The sequence below is a fragment of the Pogoniulus pusillus genome, chromosome 13 (genome assembly GCF_015220805.1).
Source record: "Pogoniulus pusillus isolate bPogPus1 chromosome 13, bPogPus1.pri, whole genome shotgun sequence".
NCBI classification, from domain to species: Eukaryota; Metazoa; Chordata; class Aves; order Piciformes; family Lybiidae; genus Pogoniulus; species Pogoniulus pusillus.
The window spans coordinates 11,737,829-11,761,676 of NC_087276.1; the positions used below are offsets into that span (position 1 = coordinate 11,737,829).

General features: G+C 41.0%; 1 protein-coding gene across 4 annotated transcripts in view; it reads left to right on the forward strand.

Annotated features, from left to right (window-relative positions):
• Positions 1-23,848, forward strand: part of LITAF (lipopolysaccharide induced TNF factor) — a 45,887-nt gene that overhangs the window by 13,293 nt on the left and 8,746 nt on the right. The window contains exon 1 of one of the 4 annotated variants that reach the window (XM_064153000.1): positions 17,544-17,615. The exons of 1 other annotated variant lie outside the window; for it this stretch is intronic. Coding sequence is in view for 1 of the 3 variants with exons in the window: in XM_064152997.1 (XP_064009067.1) it covers positions 22,729-22,744 (16 nt within the window). In the remaining 2 variants the exon portion in view is untranslated. Of the gene's footprint in view, positions 1-17,543; positions 17,616-17,725; positions 17,823-22,663; positions 22,745-23,848 lie in introns of those variants that run through there. 2 more of the 4 variants (XM_064152999.1, XM_064152997.1) reach the window with 2 other exon arrangements.

The following is a 23,848-nucleotide window of genomic DNA, read 5'->3' on the forward strand; positions in this document are numbered from 1 at the left end:
GACTTTGTGATTTTATCGTACACCATATGCCTAGCTATTTTAGGCAAAACAAAAAGTGGTTTCAGGCTATAACTAAGAAGTGAATGTATAGAAATAACTTGATTTTTTTTTTTTTAAATTTAAAAAGTATAACTCCTGATTTCTCTCATCTGCTATCTTCTGTTTTTGTTAGGGGCATCGCTGAAAAAGCCATGCCTTTAATTTCCTACAGCCACCAGGCATTTAGATCTGATAACAGGGAGAGGTTATTTTAGGCTTGGGTACTGGGTTTGGAAGTGTAGCTCTTCCTTTTGTCTTCCAATCTTTTGATGATCTGTTTCACGGAGTATTATTATTCTCTAACCCTTATAGTGAGAAACTGCATATGAAAACTTCTATGATTAAAAATCTCAAAGGGCAAAGTGCTTACCTGTATGTGATCAATCTAGTTTTATAGAATATAACAGAGGGGTGTATGAAATTTGTCTGTAGTGCTTTGCAGTTATGTTTGAAACCCTCAGCTGAATACTATGGATATGAGAAGAGGCCATTTTTCAGGGCTTTGAAGCTGTTTTAATGTTGTCAAGTCTTCCTAATACCAAGCAAATCTATGTACCAGATGTTGCCTTTCTAATCTAATTTTTACCCAGTTTATGTTTTTCCCACTGCTGATGACAGCAGAAATCCTTCATGTTGGGTTACTATCAGTAATGTAGGTGAAAAGGACAGGCTCTTCTGCTGTAGGATTGACTCAACAGTGCATGTTTAGATCCTGGACAGTGCTGCCTGGGGACTTGCTAGCACAGCTCATTCAATCCGGTGTTTTCTCCCGTAGGAGGAAAGCAATGAGGACCTGAAAATTAATGTCCCTGTTGTAGGATATTCAGAGAGAAGTTCTTTGCAATTGTTTTGTTAAAATTAAAAGACACTGTGAATCTCCGTGAGTTTGAAGTCTAAACAGGCTTTTAATATGTAATGTATGAAATATGCATTATATATAGAATGTATAATCATGCAGGGCATCAGCCCATGTGAGGCACCAGAGAGATCTTTCCATGGGAAGCCTCATATGCTTCCCAGCTTTAGCAGCATATAAGGGTCAGGAGGATACACCATCTGAAAGATAAGAAAAGCAGAGAGATTCCCTTCTTCTAACCCCAAGTGGTATGCTTCCTCAGGCATCTTTCACATACTTCTTTAGTGCTGCTCTGATTCTTCTGTTGTGAGCTTTGGTAATCTTCTGGGGGTTCAGCTTCTAGCAGCACTCTGGCCTTTCACTTGAAAGGAGAATATCTAACACTGCGTGGCAAACAAATGCCTGGAAGAAGACCTAAAAGCTGATGCTTGAGTCCTTTTGGTAGTATTCTGATAGAGTGTATCTTTCTCCTATCATATTTCTTAGTTGTTGATTTTATCTAATTCAAGTGAAAAAAGACTGTGATGATTTTTAATTGTTACCTATGAGGCCTATTTGATTTTTCCTGTAAGCTTTAACTAAGATATCCTGCAGTTTTCAAAGAATCATTTGTATTTCCAAGGTTGCTTTCACATAGCATCTGAAAGAGCAGAATTGCAACTAATGCAGTCTGTTACAGTGCCGGCAGGGTTGTTATCTACCATCCAGTTTTTGCAGGATACTTGAGAATTCAGTGCAGGTCTTGCTGAAGACAGTTTGGTAAGTTGGACTGAGATTTTGCAAATGCTTCAGACAACCACAGCTAAAAGCATTTACTGTGCTTGTACTGAAGCAAAGACAAGCAGGGGGGTTTGTTGTTTGTTTCTTTTCAGGTCAGTGTTTCTCAGAATAATAATGTATGGTTGAACATACAGCCTCATCTCCAGAAGTACGATATTGCAGCTTAAAAGTTTAATGCTAGGACACCTCAACATAAGGCTGTTGCTACTAAATTAAAATAGTCCAGCAGCAGCCTGTGAATGCAGCAACATATTTATTAGTAAGTAAAATCAGCCCCTCCTACTCCAACACAAAACTGGTCAGTGCTTCTTAGACAAAAGGAAAACCTTTCAATCTATGTCCTATTTCATATCTGTCTACATTTTCTATCTGTAGTGGAAGTAAATGATACCAGGTGAACAGATTCTTCCTGATCCACTCCAGCTGTCTCATGTTCTATAGCATCACTCCTTTCTGACAGACAAATTCTGTAAAACCCTGAATTTGGCAGAACTCAGACCTCAAAATCTGCCTCAGTCTCATTAGTCTGAATTTGGGAATTAGTAAATGTCTTTGGAGTAAATTCATGTCTTTATTAAATCAATGAAAACATGCACTTATTTTCCCCTCTGCTTTTTAAATGAAGACTTGCAGTATTGAAAGCTGACTGCTTCTTTAGGAAGTTTCAATATGCTGTTAGGACTACTAAAATTCTGATATGGAGAGGCAAATAATAATTTCATAGTATCTATCCTGGCATTTTTCCTTTTGTGTCCTCTATTTCTGACCTTTAATATAATAGCAGATCATCAGAGGGGTATTGCACTGCCAGCTGCAGCTGCACGTTGTTCCCTGGCACACTGTAATCAGCCTGTCTCTGTGAGCATTTCCAGACAGCTCAGTCTGAAACCTCTGTAACTTCACCGTTTACAGCGATAAATCTTTCCATGCTGTAGCAATTGTAAGACCTAGCAGAAGCTGCTACAGGTAGAAACAAAATTCTGATCCAAATCCACTGTATGGAGTCCTTTCTTCAGGCACAGGAGCAAGAAAACACAGCTCCTGCTAATTTAGATTAAAAGACACTTAATTGTTTTTTCATTGTCCTCTATCATAACTGATGAATTCACATTAAATGAGACCCATTCCATTACACCTAAGAAAAAATAGTAATTGAATCTATAATAAAGTCTGACCTAACTCTATGCTTTATTTTACAGTACTGTAAAAGGTGTTCTGTGGGAATAGGCTTGAGACAACTGGAATAAAAACATTATTTTGCTCTCTGCCTTGTGTGCAGGATCATTGCTATAATAAAAAGATGTGCTGTAGTTTCTTAGAATGCTTGTGATAGGACACTGGGAACAGAAATGAAATGCATCTGCAGGACTTTCACCAGTTTGCCTATTTTAATTCCATTCTCATAGACATTTTTCATATTTGTAACCAATCTAAAAAGTATTGACAGGCTGATATTTAATTAAAAAGCATGTAGCATAGCCACTGCTCCTTTCCATGGGGAAATTAGATGCTGATTTCACACTGATCAATCAATGCTCCTCCAGTCTGCTCTTGTAACTAACATTTCTGCCTTTCCTCTGGGTATCCAAACTCAGTCTCTGAACTAATCAAGAATGGCTGAACGTTGAAGGGTTTGGGCATTCTGGAACAAAGTATGTATACTACAGGAATAATTGAACAGAAAATGTGTTAATAGTATCACATACAGTTATGGGTCCATGCATATTAATTTGTAAGAAAGAGAAAATAATGTGCTTGGTTGGCTAGAGCAACGTTTATCTCATTTTTCAAACTCATAGGGTAGGCAGCATACTGATCTTGTTGCCAACAGTCACCAGTAACCTCAAGGAGCAGTATAACTCCAAGTAAGATAGAATACTGATGAGAATTTTGTGTGCATGAGCAAAAGTATCCAGATGGAAGCTTTCCATTGCACAATGTGTAAATCTGTCTGTTTGAAATGGAGAGGAGACATTACACAGATGAGTAGCTCCTACTTTAGACCTGGAGATTATATCAAATATATTTGTGTGTGCATGTGTGTGTGCTAGTTTGAAGCTAGCTAGAATGTTTTGGTGGGAAGAACTACATTACAGGCTGTGAAAGGGAAACAGTGGTGATGTCTACTTGACTCATAGGCTTGCTGAGATGTAGAAGAACAAGAGTATAAACATAGATAAAGTAGTTGCTGTCTGTCCAGGCTCTGGGCTGCATCTCCGTAACCTCACCTTCCATCTCTCTGATTAATTCACTTGTTTCCTAACCCCCCCTGGCTGACCCTCCATTCTTCCTTGGGCACAAGGCAATGACTGGGGTAAGGTAGAGAGAAGTGGGGAAGAAGGTGGAAGGGTGGTTGGGAGCCCCTCCTGGGGACTCAGGTTTCTGGGAGGGGAGTTGTGTTTCTGTATTACCTTTTAACTTGTATATTTCTGTATATAACTGTATATACTGTAAATATCTACTTGTATATTGTGGTAAGCTGTAAATACAAGCTTCATTCAATTTCCAGAGCTGGCTGAGTCTAGTCTGGGTGATTTAAAGTGTGTGGGGGGAGTAACACCCAAACCATCACAGTGTGATAAAAAGTTGTTGAGAGCCTTGGGGATGTGGCTTGTTTTATTTTTAAGGAACAACTGGTGTAATTTCTACCTCTGCATCTGGACGATTTTTTAGTTTATTTTTTCCCTTCTTGTTTGTCATGAAACACACTAATAAACAATGGACTGTCCATACACTTGCTCAAAACACTGTCCCATAGTAATTAGCTGCAACAAAAGAACTAAGTTCTTACTGTATTGATTCACCTTGTCTTGCAACTCTGGACTTGGCTTTCCCATGTAATGTATAGAATCATAAAATGGTTTAGGTTGGAAGGGCCTCAAAGATCATCTAATTCCCCTGTCATAGGCAGGGACACCTCCCACTGGAACAGGTTGTTCAAGGCCTCATCCAGCCTGGCCTTGAACACCTATAGGGAAGAAGCATCCACAACCTCCCTGGGTAACCTGTTCCAGTGTATCACCACCCTCACTGTAAAGAACTTCTCCCTAGCCCTGGTGGGTGCTTAAGAGAACTTACTATCTGGGATAAAGCACAAGAGGGACAAAGTAGGAGTTGGAGGAGTGAGAGATGTAAGAATAATATTACTTCACTCTCTCAAAGAGCCCTAACCTTGTGTAAGATAAAATTCAGCCCCAAGTTCCACAGCATCTCTAAATGTCAAAAAAAGGACTGTTAATATGTATCTGTTTCTCTTCTGGGCATTTTCACAAGTTCTGTACTGCTGCAGAACCTTAAAATAAATTTCTCACTGCCACTTCCTCTTCACACTCACAAGTAGGTAGTTCACAGCTCAGAGAACTGAGTAATTCTGTCTGGTTTAACTCCTGAATGTCACTGTGCTTAGTTGAAAGATGCCCTTGTTTGTGTTACCAGAAACCTTCTCCTTTCACTCTGTATGGTCTTATTGTCCAATGTCCTTCTTAAAGCTTCAGCCACAACTGGTGGAGGAAGCAGTATTGACACAGCATAACCTTGGCTCTCCAGTCTGTATATCCACCAGTGATCCTTTGTATGTCCATCAGGGATTCTCTGATCTTTTCTGTGAAATGATCAAGAGTGAAGAGAAATGTGATGTCAGCATTAGAAAGAGACCTTGTCTTGCAGGAGTAGTTGTCCACTTATCTTACCTGTTGTAACTGCTGCTTTTATAATTCCGTGGGTTCTGTCCACTTTGTGTGTACATAGCTGAAAATATCTCATGAGTGACATATCAAATCCCTTGTTGGCCTCTGAAATTTCTTTTAGAATTGCCCATTCTACAAAAAAGAAAAAAAAAAAATCCATACTCCTTTGGAAGTTTGCCTGTATGACAAAAATTTGTAGAGCCACCAATAATAATTAGGCCATTTTTCTTCACACTGGAAAACCTGTCCAATAGTCTTGGCTACAACCAATTTGCAGTGACAACAACGTCGATCTAGAGGGAAAATAAAATTGACATTGTAGGACTTCTGCCAAATTGGAATCACCAGGGTTGGAAGGCACATCTGGCCATTTTGCTGCAAAGGTTTGGCTGGGCAGCGCTGTGCTTTGCTGCAGGACTTGGATAACTGCCCTAGTTGTGGGTGGTGGAAGCAGTTGTCAGAGATAAAGGACAAATGCATGTTATTATTTTCATGTAGTATACAATAAGGGTGTTTCATATTGAATGTGTGGTTAGCAGATTCATTATTTCTGCCTTCAAGAAATCTCTTCAATGAAATTAAAGTTTGGATGAACTTGGACATCGGGACCTTATCATCAGAAAATTAATCCCACTCTGGATTAGCATTTCATATGTCTTAAGGATTTATTTGCCTTAAGATGTTTGAGCATATTTAAGTGAAAACTGTTGAGAAAAATGTTGAATAGAGAGTTTATCCATAAATGCTTACTGCCAGATCATTTGGAATAGAAAAAGTACTCTATATTGAATTCTTTTTGCAGAATAGCTGTTTTCATGCTTTACTTTGGGTCTGATTGCCTTTAGTTTAAAAGTACTAGGCAAGTGTGTGTGCAGTTGAATGGGATGTGTTTGTCACTTGTATGACAACAACAGGCCTGTTTGCTGCTATTTGCAGAAATGGGAGAATTGCTCTACTAATTCCAGAATCCTGCCTCTGGCCACTTTAAATTGTGTTAAAATTGTGTATAAATATCAACAGATGGAGGAAGGCCGGAGGAGGTGATTTTGATTTGGTCACTGTAAGAAAAAAGGGGGAAATACTTGCAAAAGTGCATGTCTGGCAACTTGTTAAGTGTGTCTGTTGGAGTATTCTTAAGCCACTTGGTGCCAGCATTTCTGAGCTCAGCTGGCAAACACTGATTTGTACTAGAGCGCAGAAAGCTCCATGTCCTTTAGGCTCTTCAGTCAGGTGTCTGAAAAACATGGTCATATGCCTTTGATAATTTTATCCTTAGCTGTGGCTTGGAAATAGTCTTAAATTGTGGTAGTTTTTTTGTTTGTTTGCATGTTTGGTGGGTTTTTTCTGCATGTGTGTTTTTTTGTGGTTTTATTTGTTTGGTTTTGGGTTTTGTTGTTGTTTTGGTTGGTTGTGTTTTTTTTTTTTGGTAACTAAACTAACAAAACAAACACCCCAAAACAAACCAATTCCTATGGAATGCTGTCTCTATAGTAGCAGTAGTCATGCTAAAGTTGTGGCAGATGGAAACAAGATCAGGTTTGCACAGTGACAAGCCCTTTTATTGGGCTAGATAACATAAAATGACTTTAAGGCACATAAGAGCCCATTTGAAGATAACGCCTGTGGACTTGAAAATGAGCTTCATAGGTGAGTCTTGTCGAGAAATATTAGCACTCTGTGTAAATATTATCTCAGAAAGTATAGTCCAATAAAGCTCTGAGATCGAAAGAGGGCAGATGGGTCAGTAGTGTTCATTTAATATTTCTATTTCTGGCAGCATCAATGGCAGGAAGTGGGATAGGGTAGGGAGGCTGTATTTTCTGTCGGTTTTAACCTGAACAGACCCTACTGAGAGCTCTGAGAATTTGATGCCTTTTTGGTTATCAGGTATGTACAGATGGGTTCTTCTAGATTGTTCTTAGTTTCATCTTTCTATGAAGCACAACCTCATTCTGATTTTTCAGGGATAATTGAGTCCTTTCAAAGCCCTAAGCACTTTCTCTTTATCCTACTGCTTGCTTCTCCTGGGCAGCGAGAGAGACTCTAGTAAAGCCTGTTTGGTGAGGTTATAATCTTTCACTCTACAATGCCTCTGCCTCTTGTGTATGGCTTGGTTACAGCCACTTGAAATCTCAAAACCTGTTTTTTCTGGATGACAGACATTTTCTGTTTTCTGTGTGAACTGAAGGCTCTGCTTACCTCTGAGACAAGCAGATTTTTACACTACATAAGCAAATCATTAAAATAATTACAGGCAGATTTTCTTCTGTGCTTGTCTAGAAGGATAATGAAACGAAGAAGCATAATTACACTGAAGCTTTTTCGTCCCAGGGATGTTACAAAGCATTTTGCTGTATTGGTTTCTTTTGGACACAGTGTATGCCATCTTGTGGACATGTCACATTGTGTCTGAATCCTTGAGACAAATATTTAAAGATCATTACAGTCTGTGTGCAATATGTCAAATAGCACGCATTTGTAGTCCAATGCAAATAATCCTCCTTCTTGGGTGCTGATTTTGTAATTGGAGATACTTTAGTTTGCTTGGTTACCTTACTTTTGAGGAAGCTGAATTTCTTTTGCTAGGATATGAACCGCTTGTTACTACTTGTGAAACTATCAAACTCTTCCCCCCCCAGCCTTCTCCTTAAATATATTTAAATCAATTACCTAGAATTATGTTCATCTGGGAACAAATCAAAACTAATTCTGATGAATGTCTGTCGAAGGAGTATATTGTCACATGCTGATAGCAAAAACCTAACTTTAGATATTTCCTTGCTGTGAGAATGACATAAGCAATTCATACAGATTTTTTTTTAATGTGAAATTAAGGTACCCATACTCTTTATTGACCCTTATTAGTTTGATCTTTTCTTGGTAGAAATCAAGTGACAATGCTTAAGCCATTCTTTAGAGAATCACAGAATATATTTGGTTCTAAGAGACCTTAAAGATCTTCTAGTTCAGTGGCTAAAAAGTCCTTTCCAAAAGCCAGAACAATTTGTTTTCCAGGGAAGGCTCTAAACCCTTTAACATTTGTCTAAATAGTATGCTTGCTGAACGAGATAATTTCCCTTTTCATGCAGAGATAAGAGATCAGCAGATCTTGTCTTGTAAAAGTCCTTTAGAGATAGCCTACTGCTTGTTTCTTCTAAAATTTTCAATACGGCAAGCTTATGGTAAATGTTTCTGAAGACAAGTATGTAAAAAGTAAGACACAGATGGTTATGAAGGTGAAGGCTTTGCTGTTAGCTTGAGAATACAATTCTAGTAGGAAAAAAAATCAAATTAATTGATCTAACTTAAAATCTAATTTGATTTCAGTAAGAAGCAATCTTTGTTCTTTTAAAAAAAAAAAGACTAATTTAAATTTGAATCAGACAGTCGTGTCAATCACATGCTCACTAAAAAAACCTTTAACTTTCACTGTGCTGATAGCTCTGCCTGTCCGGCACGTAGGCAGAGCCATTCCTAGCTTTACAGTAGATAGTTTTGTTGATTGGTCATGCAGAGATACTGCAGAGGTGACTAATGAATGAACGTTTCCGCTATTCATGAGTAACAGAACTACTGCTGCAGTGGCATAAGCAGCATCTGATAAAAGATTTATCTCCTAATATTGCTGAGTTTCTCTGAAGTTCTGAAAGCTATCAAGACAAAGCAGCTGGGTCAGATGATTCTACAGTTCTGACCCATACAAATGTGGGAGTCGTAAGATGGTTAAGAGAACTCATGACTTACTAAACAAACATCTGGGACTAAAACAAAGTTTTGCTAGAATTTGAAGATACTGACATCACCCACCCATATCACAATTAATGAGACCATGCACACTGTGGTATTAATAAGGATCTGACTGCTGACCAGTGCTGAAAAATTATTTGTGAGCTGGACTAAAGTGAGCCATGAATTTGCAGAGTAGTAGTTTATTTTTAGTTACTGTAGGTTCTCTTCTGGTTATGATACAAATCACATGATTCTGCTGCAGGGCAAATTCAGAAGGAACTGTGTATAAACCAAGACTTGCAGAATCTCACATGATTTTGCTGCAGGGTAAATTCAGGGGAAACTGTGCGCATACAATCGAGACTTGCGGAATCTGCATGCAGGAGATAAGACAGCTCTCAAAAGCCCAGTGCTTTCAACCCTCTTGTGAGGTTTTCTAATTTACTTATTTTGTTATTAGTTTTTATCTGTAAGGATATTCAGTTGGTTACTGATGACCTTTCTTGTCAAGAGGGATTAGTCTGAGAAGACAGAGGGTTCATTTCAATTGAGGAGTGTCCTGAACATTTGTCATCCATATGTAACAAGTCACCCAAAGCTGCCAGTAAATTTGGCAAACTGCTTTCTTAATATGCAGCAATGGATTATGAGGATTACATTTCACAACAGTTAGTCATCATTTTGGTAAATGGGGATTAATTGTCACATTGCTGTCGCTGTTTTGGCTCTATAGCTATATGACACTCCCGCTGATTTTGTCCTCAGTTAGTAAGCTTCCTGGCCTGCTGCTTCCTGCAGACAAGCAGTATCAAGTCACAAGATATGATATGTAATATCCAAGCTTCTGGAATAGGAACTGGCAGTTTTCTAGCTGAGACTATTGGTCATTAATAATTTATTTGTGGACTTGAGAGATTCCCTGAAGTGCCTTTAATGAAGATAGTCCTGCCAGAGGCAGGGAATTCAAATACTAAACATTATGTCAATGCTACTCTTAAATCACATAACATAAGTTAGCCAGAGATTATAGAGCAACACAGAATTCAGTAGCAACAACTTTGCAGTTGCCAGAACTGCAGCAAATATTACTACTGCTACGGTCACATGTTTGTAGCATGAAGTGAGTAGCATAAGAGAACAAATAGCATCCAGCTTTGCACATAAGATGCTGAGAGGAGAGTTTCAGGGAAGTGGGTATTTGAGGCCTTATTGGATAACTATTAGTTTTTACTAAGAAGATCTTAATCTCTATATATCTTTCTGTATTTCTTGCCTATATTGCAAGTAGACTGTAATAATTCTGATGACCAGGTGACACTTGTGTGAGAGATTATAGAATTTTGCACAAGAGACTACTGTACCATTCCTTACTAACTTTAGATCCCCACAGAATTGGAACAAAGCAGTTGATTAAAGTAAGCCTGGCTGCTGCCTTAAGTAAAGCAACTTAAGAAAAGTTAAATGTAAGGTTTAGATCTGTGATTTTAGTGGTCAGATACAACACGAGCCAGCAGAGATCATTTACAATCAAGACAGTATCACAGCATGGCCAAACAGCAGGTCAGGCATTGTTCTAGAGGAAGGATGAGAAGATGGGAGTTTGCATTCCTTCATTAAGCAATGCTTTCACAGCAGCTGAAATTATGCTTCATTTCTGTCTATAGGAAAAAATAATCAGTTTTATGTTTGAAATCACATCCTTCCTGTATCCTGTCAAGGGAGTAGGGAGATGGATTGAACAGTGAATGGTTGAAGAATCACAACTTTCCTCTCTGTTTTCTGGTGGCATTATCAGAAAATCCATCAAATAAAGGCTGACTTAATCGGAACAGATCTGCCATTTTTAAATGGGAAGCTTTTCTATCATAACCATTTATTTTTGGTTGTTTATACTATGAGAACCATTACTGGGGGGAAAAAAGAGTTATTCTCCTTGTAATTCTTTACATGAAGTGCCAGGTGTTCTGGGAAAAATAAATGGATCATTACCTCTCTTGACACAACACTGTTGTGTTGCTCTCTAGGGGACATGATATAATTTGCATGCTTAAATGTTTTACTCTGGTATGACAGTGTTTTGCAGCCTGGCAACTATTATTTAACTGTTATGACGATGAAAAAACACTATGGGAATTGGTAATTAAGAAGGAATCAACACTAAAAGAAAGGCAGTAAATTATTAATATTTATGTTTGGATTAATTTAGCAATTCTGTCAACCAGTTGCACTTCTGGAAGGTCATTTGCAGTTTCAGACTTGATATGCTACTTTTTAACATAACAAAGCCATGAATATTCCAATCTTCCACAAGCATATTACTCTGCATATCACCAACTTGCAGATAAAAGAAAGCATAAAAGTATGACCTTAATGGTCATACTAAGCAAAGCATGTATGGTGAGGAGAGGGCATGTTTAGGGAAGAGGATGGCAGATGTTTAGTGTCAGGAGTAGTTGTTGTGATGCCTTAAACTAAAAGCTGACCTCCCTGGGAGGGGGGAATCCTCTGACTCTCCTATGTGGAGGCAAGGCAATCCACCTCCATGCATCTGTCTAGCACAAGGATAGACTCTAGGTAAGGAGTTCCCTGCTTGCCAAGATGGTGGTAAATGAGCAGCTGCAGCCTCAAAAGAGAGACCAACAGCAACCAGGAAAATCATAGAATCATAGAATCATACAATCAGCCAGGTTGGAAGAGACCTCCAAGATCATCCAGTCCAACCTAGCACCCAGCCCTATCCAGTCAACCAGACCATGGCACTAAGTGCCTTATCCAGTCTTTTCTTGAACACCTCCAGGGATGGTGACTCCACCACCTCCCTGGGCAGGCCATTCCAATGGCAAAAGCTCAGTCTCAAACTTGTCTTACTGGAGAGCACTAGGTGGAAGTGTCTAAGTGGTTGCTGTGAATGTGGCACGTGGGGCAAAGTTTGAAGGTTCAAAACTTGGGAGACTTTGTCCTATCAGTTTCTAGCACCTTGGGGGTGGCATTAGAAGGGGAAATGTAAAAGAAGAAAATGGGAACTGAGAAAGAAGATGGGTTTATGCAAGATAATTTGTCTCTCAGGGCTCACTTCAAATCATATCATGAGGGTTTCTTTTGTGCCATCTGCACATTACAGTCACAAAACACAGAATTTACTAAATAGTGGCTTTGGAAGCTGATGAAACTCTTAACTCTGAGCTCAAAAAGCTTAAAGCTCAAGTGGTTCTCTTGGCTATTGCTCCTCTGTCCAACAAGCTTGAAGAGGACCATGTAGAATTTGAAATTAATTGTCCCTGCATTGTAGTTGATTGTGTTAACTCAGAGCAAACAGACAGAGTTAATACATGTTAACACTATTCCTTCAAAATGTAGCTCTTGCCTATTCTTTGTTGCTTTGACTTACGAAGCACTTGGCAGATTTTATTTCTTAATATTACCCAATCAACTAATATGCTCTGCCAGTCTTTATTTTATAAAAGCTGCAGGCCCTAGATCAAACATAAACGAGAATATTTTTAAAACCAAAAGTCAATGACACTCTTTTCTTTCCTGAACAAAATCCCTCCAAGGTGCCAACCATTAAAAACATTGTATAAAATCCCACTGAATTACTTAAAGCCATTCTAACCTTAGCCAGGATATCCGCAGTTGCTGTGTGCTAATGAAGGTGCTGTTAGTGCTTTACTAGGGATATGCAAATTGGGTTTTGTGGCTACCAAATACTTGCATGTATGCAAATACCACCTTTACATAGCCATAGTGCCTCACTAAGGGGGCATTCATTTCTAACTGAGGCTAATAGCTGTTTTTCCTGTTTGTCAGCAGGCAGTTTCAAAGAGACTCACATCTTCCCTCTCCTTAGATCTTCAGAGTCTAAGCACAGCTAACACTCCAATGGGGAGGCTTTTCTGACAGCCAAAATTCCTGTTTTCATGCTCCAGCTTACTATGAAGGAGCTGCTTAGGTCATCTTGACAAGCTGTGCCCAGCTCATGACAGCTAAGTATTACTAGTGCTTTGAGGACATTTCAGCAATGTGAATTTGCAGTTTGTGCTGAAGTGTGGGATGTGTATCTTGATGTGAAGTGGGAACCTCAGAAGTCATGTCATGTGATTGCTTGGCTAGTCAGAGAGAAAATCTCCCTTGAAGATTAGTTGTTGTTAGCCAGAAAGGCAGCAGAACATCTTCATTTGGACCTGTAGAACAGAATATTGATTCACACTGGTGGCACTGACGGTATGTGTATTTTATTATTGATTAGAATGCAGAAATTGAATGACATAATAGCAAGTTGTACTACAGTTTTGTAGTGTTGTTTTGGTTGGAGGTTGTTTTCTGGTTGTTTTGTTGTTGCTTTGTGTTTTGTTTGCTTGTTGGTTTAACTTAGGCATTCTTTCCTAAACTAGATGGAATTAGTAGCTGACAAGTTGGCCATGTTACACAATGCCACATGATTTGTAATGATCTAGTCTTCTCTTAGATATATATTCCAGAAAGTCATCAAAGTTGTCTGGAAGTAATAAAAATATATAAAATAACTTACTTCTTTAGTCAGTTTGTTCTGTTTGCTCATTCAATAATGATTGAAATGGAAAAAAAATAAGACAATAATCTTAATTTTCCTAGCTTTGTCCTTTAAACATAGGTTTTTACTATACTTTTCTCTCTTTCATTAAAAAACTCTTTAGGATCTGATACATTCCCACTATAAACCAATGTGTGACTTGGCACAATAATTTTCTAAACTTGAAGAGACTGAATAATTGAAAAGATCCAATATTCAGATTAAATACTGGTCCTCATATCAATATAATATAATTAAAGAGAAACAAAGACATTTTAGCTGTTATTGTAGGTCAGAATATTGACTGGCAATTGCAGTACTGCAAAGACTGGCTGTATTTTGCTTGTACTAGCTATTCAAATTGTGTTGGAGTTCTTTCTCTGCTTTGCAACTTGAATCAGCCCGAAGAGATGATCTTTAACGTCCCTTCCAACCTATGCTAATCTCTGATTATCTGACTTATTGCATGTACAGTCATTACTGGTCTGATACTTCATTCTGGCACAACTCTTGTGTCTAGGAAATGATCAAAATTCATAGAAACTCTTTTCTAGCTTCAACAAATCAGTAGAGTAAAAAAAAAAAACCTAAACCAAGCCAAACAAAAAAACCCCACATTTATTTCTATGTGTGCAAGTCCTGGGATTTCCAGGATGGAGAAACATAAGGTTTACCTATTTTTACTTATTTTACTCTTTGAGGACATATTACAGTATGTAATAAATCTAGAGTTGATTTTTGGAGCTAAACTGACCTCTACTGGTGTTCCATAATAGAATGCATACAATGTATTAGTGTAATGACAAAATATACACTCTATTTTGTGTACATTTACAGTTCCATGATGCTGTGAACAGTCCTGCTGATGACTCAGTAGGGTGGAGAAGTGTTAACAGACAGACTTAGCACATCATGTTCTGAACAAGGCATGAGTGGAGCTTTCCTTACCCAATAATGAAAGCCCCTGGAAATGCTATATGGCCCTTTCTTACAATTTCTGTAAAACAAATTATGTTTATAATCTTCGGGTACACAGCTCATGGGGAGGTGGGGAAAGATAACAAAGATTTATCTTAATTTCTCGCAGTGTTTCCTCAAGTGTGCCTTGAATTGGTGCTGCCCATGACCCACCCAGTCACTTGGTCTACTGCAGGAAGATAACTTCTGTGGGTCCCACCACAAAGGCAGCTTCATGGGGAAGCTGGTTTTGGTTTGCCCCACAGTACAGACACACACCCTACCTAACCCAGGCAAGCTGGTAGGCTGCTGCTCACAGGTGCTGCAGTGGCCTGGCCAGCCCCAGACTAGCTAAAGCTGATGCTTCTTTCACTGAGTGCCAGCCAGCAAAGGGTTGGAAAAGGAAGAACTAGTGAGTGGTGAGATGGATGGGAAGAAGGAGGGGTAGTGAGAGGGTATACACTAATGCAGCAGTAAATGGGTACTGATGGCCTGCTGTATTTGGACATTGGGTGGAAATGGTAGTAGGGCAGAAGGCACAGTGTTACTGGAGGGCTCAAGGAGATGTATAAGCTCTGTCACTAGCCACCTCTGACTACATATAAGCAAAAACCATGGGAGAACGTGGCAGTCAGAAGAAGTAGGCTTTCAGTTGAAGATCATGCCTTATGTCACCCTGGAAGATATGTTCAGTCATGCCTCTCTCTTGTAGCTTCTATGCTGTCCAGAGCTATCTGGGGAAGGGGATTTAGTTAAAAAGACAACAATTATTCCCATTTTAGCTAAGCCAGGGCACCAAAGCCAAATTTGCTCATATTCTATTCCTGAGAAAAAGATCATAATATATAACATGATTTCTTGATAATGTATGTAAATGTATTCACCTCCGAATCTAGCTCTCGGGTTCAAATGCCAGCTTGTAGTAAGAAGAGTGAATGCTGTTGACTCAACTCTTCCCTCTATGCTTCCCCTGAGGGAACAGGAAATACTCATGTTGCCAGGGTCCTCATGCTGCAACACCTAGTGAAAGCCCCATGCAGTGGTGCCTGCAGGAGAGCCCACAGAGTTCTGACTGAAGAGATCAGGCAGAGCTCCCTGCTGGGCTTATTGACACTTGGGGTAAGAGCCCTTTTCATCCTGTGAAACCTGAGTCCTGGCTCTGGGGTGAGTTTGAACTAAAGTTTTCTATGTGTTACCTAGGGCGAGGTCCAAGAATGGATTTAAACACAAAAACAGAACTTTAGCAGGTGTTAGATGCTTTCAGCCAAAAGCCTTAAAGCACACTCCCTCCTAAACCCTCAAGGGCTGATGATTGTCTTCAGTCTGACCTGAATTAAAACACTTAAATACCAGGCCTTGCCAACTGGTTCACCTGAACTGCAGCAGGTAGAACATGACTTGTTGAATCCTATTCAGGCCAGTAATTGATCTTCTGTCTTATCTCAGAGCTGTTGTGTTGGCTAGAGAAAGGAGCGATATGCTCTATACTTTCCAAAAGCTGAATCCAGTTGCATGTAAAGACACTAGTTAAAATCACTGTATCTGTTGAAGGTTTCTGTAATAATTTTATGTCTTCTTCCATGTTGTCCAAAATAACTGATCTTGGTTGACAGCTGGCTGAGCATGAGCCAGCAGTATGCTCAGATAGCCAAGAAGGCCAACAGCATCCTGGCCTGTATCAGGAATAGTGTGGCCAGTAGGAATAGAGAAGTGATTATACCTGCCTACTTGGCACTGCTGAGGCTGCACCTCAAATACTGCATTCAGTTTTGGGCCCTCACTACAAAAAGAACATTGAGGTGCTGGAGCATGTTCAGAGAAGGACAGTGAAGCTGTGAAGGGTCTAGAAAACAGGTCTGGTGAGGAGCAGCTGAAGGAAATGGTGTTGTTTAGTCTGGAGAAAAGGATTCTGAGGGGAGACTTCATTGCATTCTACAACTGCCTGAAAGGAAGAGGTTGTAGTGAGGTGGAGGTCAGTCTGTACTCTCAGGTAAACAGTGATAAGAGAGGAAATAGCCTCAGCCTCAAGTTGCACCAGGGGAGGCTTAGATTTGATACTAGGAAAAAATCCTTTATCGAAAGAGTGGTCAGGCATTGGAACAGGCTGCCCATGGAGGTAGTAGAAACACCATCCCATGAGACGTTCAAAAACCATGCAGGACATAGCTTAAGGACCATGGTAGTGGTAGGTTGATGATTGGACTTGATGACTGTAGGGGGTCTTTTCCAACTTTAATGACTCTTTGATAAGGGGTACTGTAGAATTGTTGAAAAAATGGTTACAGATTTAATTTGCTTGGGCAGCTCGTGTCATCTCAACAATTTAACCACATCTTGTTACCCACAACTAAGAGTCTTTGCATCCTTATTGACTAATCTCCATATATATCTTCTCTTAACTAAAAAAGCATCCTTCAAAACCAGTAAGAACCAGTTGGGTATGGTTCAGGACCTGATGGAAAAAAAAAAGTGATGATCTAACATACAAACCATATGAGGACCACTAGAAGCCACGCTTCATGCCTCTCTCCCCGTAATGAATTTAAGAGAAACTGCCCAACAGTTGATCAGCAGCTGCTGACATGAGGTGTAGCTGCATTTCGTTGTATGAACATCCATCGGGAATCTGGTGTGCTAGAAGTGTGGAAATGCCCCAGCAGCCAAACTTGTGCAGCTTTGTAGTAAAGCAGTGCTTGGTCGTGCTAAATATAGCGGTAAGGAATTCTAGTCCTGACTTTAGTCACAGAATTGAATGAGGGTTTTACCCCCCTGTGCTACAAAACGTAGAACCTGGCCACGCTGAGTACTGGAAAGGTGAAGGCAGTTCGTCTTAGCTTGCAGGATGTGAGGGAGCCTCTGGCTAGGAGCGGCCGAGCTTCCCGGCAGACCGGGCGGGCCGCTTGTGTGGCAGCGCAGGGGAGCTGAGGCCATCTGCGTCAGACATGACTGTACTTCCACGGACTTTTTTCTTCCCGACAGTACTCGGAGTCGCCGGTTCGCCACGGGGAAGGCGCTGCCGGTAAGTCGTAGGAACGGGGAAGACAGCTCGTTCCGAGCAGCGTCTGCCCCGGTGCCGGAGCTGGGGGCAGACTGCCTTCCCTAGGCTCGCCGCCCTCGAGAGAAGGGGAGGAGGAAGGCTAGGGTGAGGGTGAGAACGGGACAAGCCCCGCGGGGCGGTGGCTTTACTCGAGCGGGCGGAGGGCTGGCCGGCACCCGCTGCGGAGCGGTAAGGGCTGCGGGACCGCTGCGGACAGCGCAGGGTGCCGCGGATCTGTCGGATGGGATCCGCGGGGACCTGCTCACTTGGCTGGTAGGGCTGCGGGGCGGGGGGGGGATCTTGCTCCAGTGCTGGGGCCGCTTTCGGGGCCGCCGCTCGTAACTGTCCCGCGGGGGACAGGCAGGGCCGGACCACCCTGTCCCGGCTGGGACCCAGGGAGAGCTGCCTCTGCTTTTCGGGCTGGTCCCGCCGCGTCCGGGGCATTGGGGAAAGCCGGGTTTTGTGGGCACCAGCGGGATCCCGATCACTGCGGTTCCGGACCCCCAGGGGCCGGTCAGGAGACGACCTGGGAGAGGCCCTGGGTGGTGGCTCTACCCTCTGGACTGGGTGCGGGGCCAGAGCCGGAGTGGTGCGCAGTGAGAGAAGTGAAAGCCGACTGTTGGATGCGGCAGCCAGGCCGGGGCGGGAAGAGTCCGTTTCCTCACGGGCAGCCTGACCCGCCACGGCAGCAGCAGTTAGTTTGAAAAGGGCACTGCCCCAGGGACGGAGGTCACCGGCCTCACCAGGACCCCAGCCGAGGCCACTCGGGACGATTCTAAGATTGACGATTGCTTGGTAGAAGTACCCTGGTAAATGCCTGGAACTTTGCTTGGAAGAACTTGTAGTGTGGTTTCTGTTTTGCCAGTATCAAATTGTGGGATGCAGATGTCATCGGCTGTCTCACTGCAGAATAGGACAAGGGTTTTTTGTAATTGTTGAGTTTTATTCTCTCACGAGTGCCCGAGACATGTCTGTAGGTTAGTAAATTAGGAAGTTCACACAGTTGTCAGGGCTGGAAGGGGCCTCAAAGATCATCCAGTCCCAACACCATACTAGAGGTACTTCGGTTGCTCAGAGCCCCATACAGCCTGGCGTTACCCTTCCAGGGTTATTGTCCCAGAGCTCCGATAGCCAGGATATTGGGTCCAAACAAGTGCAGTGTTATAGCTTGATGCTATGCACTGCAAAAATCCTAAGTACTCTGATAAACCTGTATATCCTGACTGATTGCTTGAAAAAAGTTTAGCCTTCGATCTGTGTTTCATTCCAGCTGCTGCTGATCAGTGGCTGGCATAACCTCCACTGCACAAGGAGCTGCTGTAATTACCTGTGGTGTTAAATGGCAGCTTAGGAATTTTAGTGAAGTAGTCTATTATTTAATTTCTGGGATGAAATCACGTCAAATTCTAGCACAAGAAAGTGTAAAGGAAGGACAACAACATATTTACCTGGCCAAGTTGAGTTAGGAAAGCTATATTTATAAGCAGTTATTTCCTCTAGTGTTTGCTTGGGTTTTTTTGGTGTTTTTTTTTGTTATACCAGGCAGAGATGTGAGTTATTACCTTCTCTTTCTCATGACCCTGGCTAATTTTCAAGTCATGGCCAGGACTGTTTTCACTAGCTGTAGGAAGTAATAGTTAAAATATCCCTTCAAAGTTGACATTTAAAGTAAAAGGACATTAGCAAAATTAAGTTGAAAAGCTGAAATTGTAGTTACCTCTACAGCTACTATAGTTACCCTCAGTATTTTGAAGGGATTGTTTTGTAGTCCTGATGTCATCTTATTCTTTACTAGGACTTTCTGTTTCGATAGATAACATAGAGGGACTGATACTTGGTTTTAGTTTTATACTACCCACTGTAGTACTTCATAAATGGTATCTGTGTATTTTAGATTTTGAACTCTAATTTTAAAAAGAACAGAAAACTAAGGCATTGGAGGGGTGATTACCATGCCAGGGATGCTGCCCTGTGATGCAAAGACCCGAGACCTCTTTGTCTTAAGGAAGGTGGTGGGGGTCAAAAGAGCATAGCCGTCACTTTTTAACTGCAACAGTTGTCCAAAACTAGTCGGTGGTAAGAAATGAAAAATGCAGTATCATTGAAAACTATGTATTGTATGTTAAATATCAGGATGTGAAACATTCATGCTGGATGTTACAATCATCTGTGAAATCTTTCTTCTAACTTCTGAAATCCATTGTGAAGCCTATGAAAAGGAGCTGATTTCTCAGGACTTGCTTTTCAGTACAACAGGTGGGCATGGACCTCAGTTGCTCAGTACCTGTGCACCGGAAGTAGCTGAGTGTCATGGTTTAACCTCAGCTGACAACTGAGCCCCACACAGCTGTTTGTTCACTCTGTCCACAGTGGGATGGAGGGAAGGGAAATGGAAGGGTAAAGTGAAAAAAACTTGTGGGTTGAGATAAGAACAGCTTGATAATTAAAATAATGCTAAATGTAATGAAAAGAAAAATAACAGGAAGAAAAAAAAACCCACAGGAAAGACAAGTGATGCAAATGAAACCAATTGCTCACCAGAACCTGAACAATGCTCAGCCAGTCCCCAGCAGCGGCCACTCCACCAACCTCCTTCCTAGTTTTATTTCTGAACATGATGTCATATGGTACAGAATATCCCTTTGGTCTGTTGGGATCACCTGTTCTGGCTATGTCTTCTCCCAACTTTTTGTGCCCCCCTAGCCCAAACTGGCACGCTGTTACTGAAGGGCACTTGGTCAGCATTCAGCTCTGTAGTTTAGTCACAAGGGATTTTTTTTTTAAACAAGAGCTCAGTAGGGTTTAAAAATATGGCTGTGGAATGCACCTGCACCTGTAGCCACGTCTGTCCTGTATCAGCTCCTCTGTTTGTCCTGGCTACTTGACTACTGTAAAACCCACATTGGACTGAGTACACAATTTCCTTTCTAGTAAACCTCTCTGCATTTTCGCTTGGTCTACTGGGAAACCATGGGACTTACTGAAATATATAAACATTAGTAGTATTGACTATGTATTACCATGCCTCCAGTGCAGCAGATTAGTCATGTGTAACCTGTGAGTGAAGAGTGAACAAACTTGTGACTAGTTCTTTACAGAAACATTTATAGACCTCAATGAAATTCTGATGAGAGCTGTGTTGTGTAAGGAAGGCAATCAGCAGTGTTCTGGAGAATTCATGCTTCAGGAAGAGGCGTAATCATTGGGAAGCTTGTGTGCTGGACCTCAGCCATACTTTGTGTGGATGGAGTGACTCCAGCCCTAAGTGGATACTTAAGCCAGAATTTAAAAAAATCTCTCCCCCATCCTGTGTTGTCTTTTGTACCAGCAGAGTTCTCTGTAGCCATTTTTCAGGTCTTGAAAGAGATTTTTGTCTTGAGAGACATGGCCAGAAAAAGTGTAAATCAAGAGATGCTATCTGAGGTCTATTTTGAACCTTTGAGAAATGACCATGACAATATGTACAGGATTTTGTTGGTTGGTCAGGAGCAGTCATGAATTCTGAATTACTTTTTGTTGCTTAGAAATAACATTTTCTTTGAGGTTTGCAGTCTGGACATAAGTGTTCACATAGCCTTGTCCTTGTAGCTGACTGAGGGTTTAAGGGAGAGATTTTTAGATGATGAGGGGAAAGCTGAATAAATAGCTTGCTAGAGCAGGACCCAACAACAATTTTAGATTACTTTTCTGGTTTTGGCAGGCAGACATGTTTAGGTGGTATATACGGCAAGGCAAGTAAGTACTGGCAGCTGACTCAGCAGAGGAATTGACTGCTCTTTACAGCTGCAGGGGCACAGAGGGTGACTGGCTACATAACTGAGCTCTGTGCTCACTTAGCTAGTGCATGGTGGTAGCTGATTATTCCTAGGTGCAGGGGGAAAGGGAAAGACAGATAATCTTGGAGGACTGCAGTGCTGACATGGATAGATAGAGACATAAGTGGTGAGAAGGCAGCATGGACATTGTAAGACCAGCATAGGTTTACTAGATAAGAGTCAGTGGATGAGAGCTGTAGTTCGAAGTTACAGTACTGGAAGTATATGAGATGAACATCAGGATGTGTAACTGCTTAAAGGATGGGGTAGATAAAAGAGAAGCTGGTTATGAGTTAAAGCTAAAACTTAGTGCAAAGTGTGGAACCATGACAGAAGAGTTTCTAGAGCATCTCTCAAAAAAGCAAGAAAATCAAGCTTGTCTTAAAGTGATCTGAAATTCCTGTGTTCTCAAATAGATATATTATGTCTTGTGAAGTAAGGAGAAAAGACAATAAAATGCCACATATACCAATAAAACCTAGCTTCCTTTTGATACCAAGATACTGATCCAGAATCTGCACTCTACTAGGTGTGCAGCAGTGCTTTGAGTCAGAAGGAGTATTTAAATAACCATACAGTCCCTATTGTTTCTGTGAGTCCCTGTACTTGGCATGAATTAGTGCTTGTCTGACCTGAATCAAGGTGCCAGCAATGGAGAGAGCCCTGCAAGTAAGGCAGTTTTCTGGAGAATTTTCTCAGTGGAGAAGTCTATGAAGTCAATGAAGTTGTTTGGTTTGCATCATGACTGGCATCATTTGTAGCAATTATGGCAATACTTAGTATTTAGACTTTACTGTATGGATAAAACCAAAAGTAAGCATTGTTTTCTTTTTCTAGTATGGTAATCTAACTTCTGCTTTCTGGTTTATTACAGGATCATTTAAGTTAGATAGAGATCTCTGGAGAACATTTGGATCAGATGTGTGCTTAGGACCTGCAACCTGTGCTTAGGTTGTTAAGGTCCTTTGACTTCATATTCTGTTGTTTGTATTCCAAAGTGTGTTTTCTTACATCTGTTCTTGTTACAGAATTATTTTTAGCCAGCAATGATCATGATGGGGAAGTCTGCACTATTATCTGGCTCATTTGCTGTAGCTTTTGTTTACTCATAGTAAATATTGCCCAATCATAGTGCTTGCTTCCTTCCAACAGATCTGTTCTTTGCCCTTCTGTGTGTTGTCTACAGATTCTGCTGGTATTCCCAGTGAGTGTTTTCCTGGACTTAAGAAATCAGATACCACAGTCATCTGTGGCCAGCAATTTTCTGCTGTGTGTAACAAATGTACAACAATTCAAGTAAGACATTTGTGTGTGTGGTGGTGTTTGGTTGTTTCTTCTGTATGTGCTTTTATTGGTTTGTTTTTATTTCAGGGTTTGTGTTTTGAGGCTTTTTGTTCCAATTTTCTTAACGCATTTCTCTCCCCACCCAGTGCAGACTGTGCTGTACTCTGCTCTATGAGACCTTGTTATGTAATGCTTCCAAATTGAGGTGCATGGCTGCTCAGAATAAGCTTGGGCAGTTGAGTTAAGGGAAGGACATTGTATTCCGAAGAAGGTGGTTGGGCTGGGAATAGAGCAGCAGGATTGAGAGGCAGGAGTTACTGATACAAATTGCAAGCTTACAGGGTTGGATGGCAATGGCAGGAACACAATGGCATTGTGCTCCTTGCAGCCATACTGGTGGGCTTCTCAGTCCTGTCTGCCCTCTTGCTCAGCTGAAGCGCCTCCCATGCCCTGCTGTTTTGCAGTCCTTTCCTGGCCCTATTTCTGCCAAATCCTCTGCAATACTCCCAGCAAATGGTGCTCAGTACTGTGTCTTCATCCTGGGTAGAAGCTAGTGTGTTCCTCCTTGAGATCTGCTGTCCTGCACCCCATGGTGAAAGACTGATGTTACATGGGTCTTGTGTCTTTTTGTTCAATAAAATTTCCCAGAACTTTGAAAACTGCTAAGAAAATAATATTTTCATATGCTCCTCTAAAAAAGGATGCTTTCTTGGACATCACTTGGATAACCATGTGCAGGCTTACTTTTATCTTCTTGTCCTTGTCTTGACTTGCATAGCATCTTTTCTAATGTGTCGTACATATCAATAAAAAATCCTGGGAAAACAATCTGGTGTAATATGTTCAGATAAATGCACATTTGGCAATAGTCCATAAAAAATAAACTGTGTAGTTCTTTCCTAAGCCATCCTAGTAAATGTGTGTAATGGGAATGCCACTCTTTTTGCTGAGAGTGCACCTGTATTGATTCTGAGTTTTGGAATGATGCTTTATTATGAAAGTAAAGACAGATGGTTTGAGGTGTTTGACCTGGTTTCATGATTTGCTTATGGACCTTTGCATTAATGTTTCTTTCTCCACTTCTAATGCTAGCATGCCTCACATGTTTGGTGACGT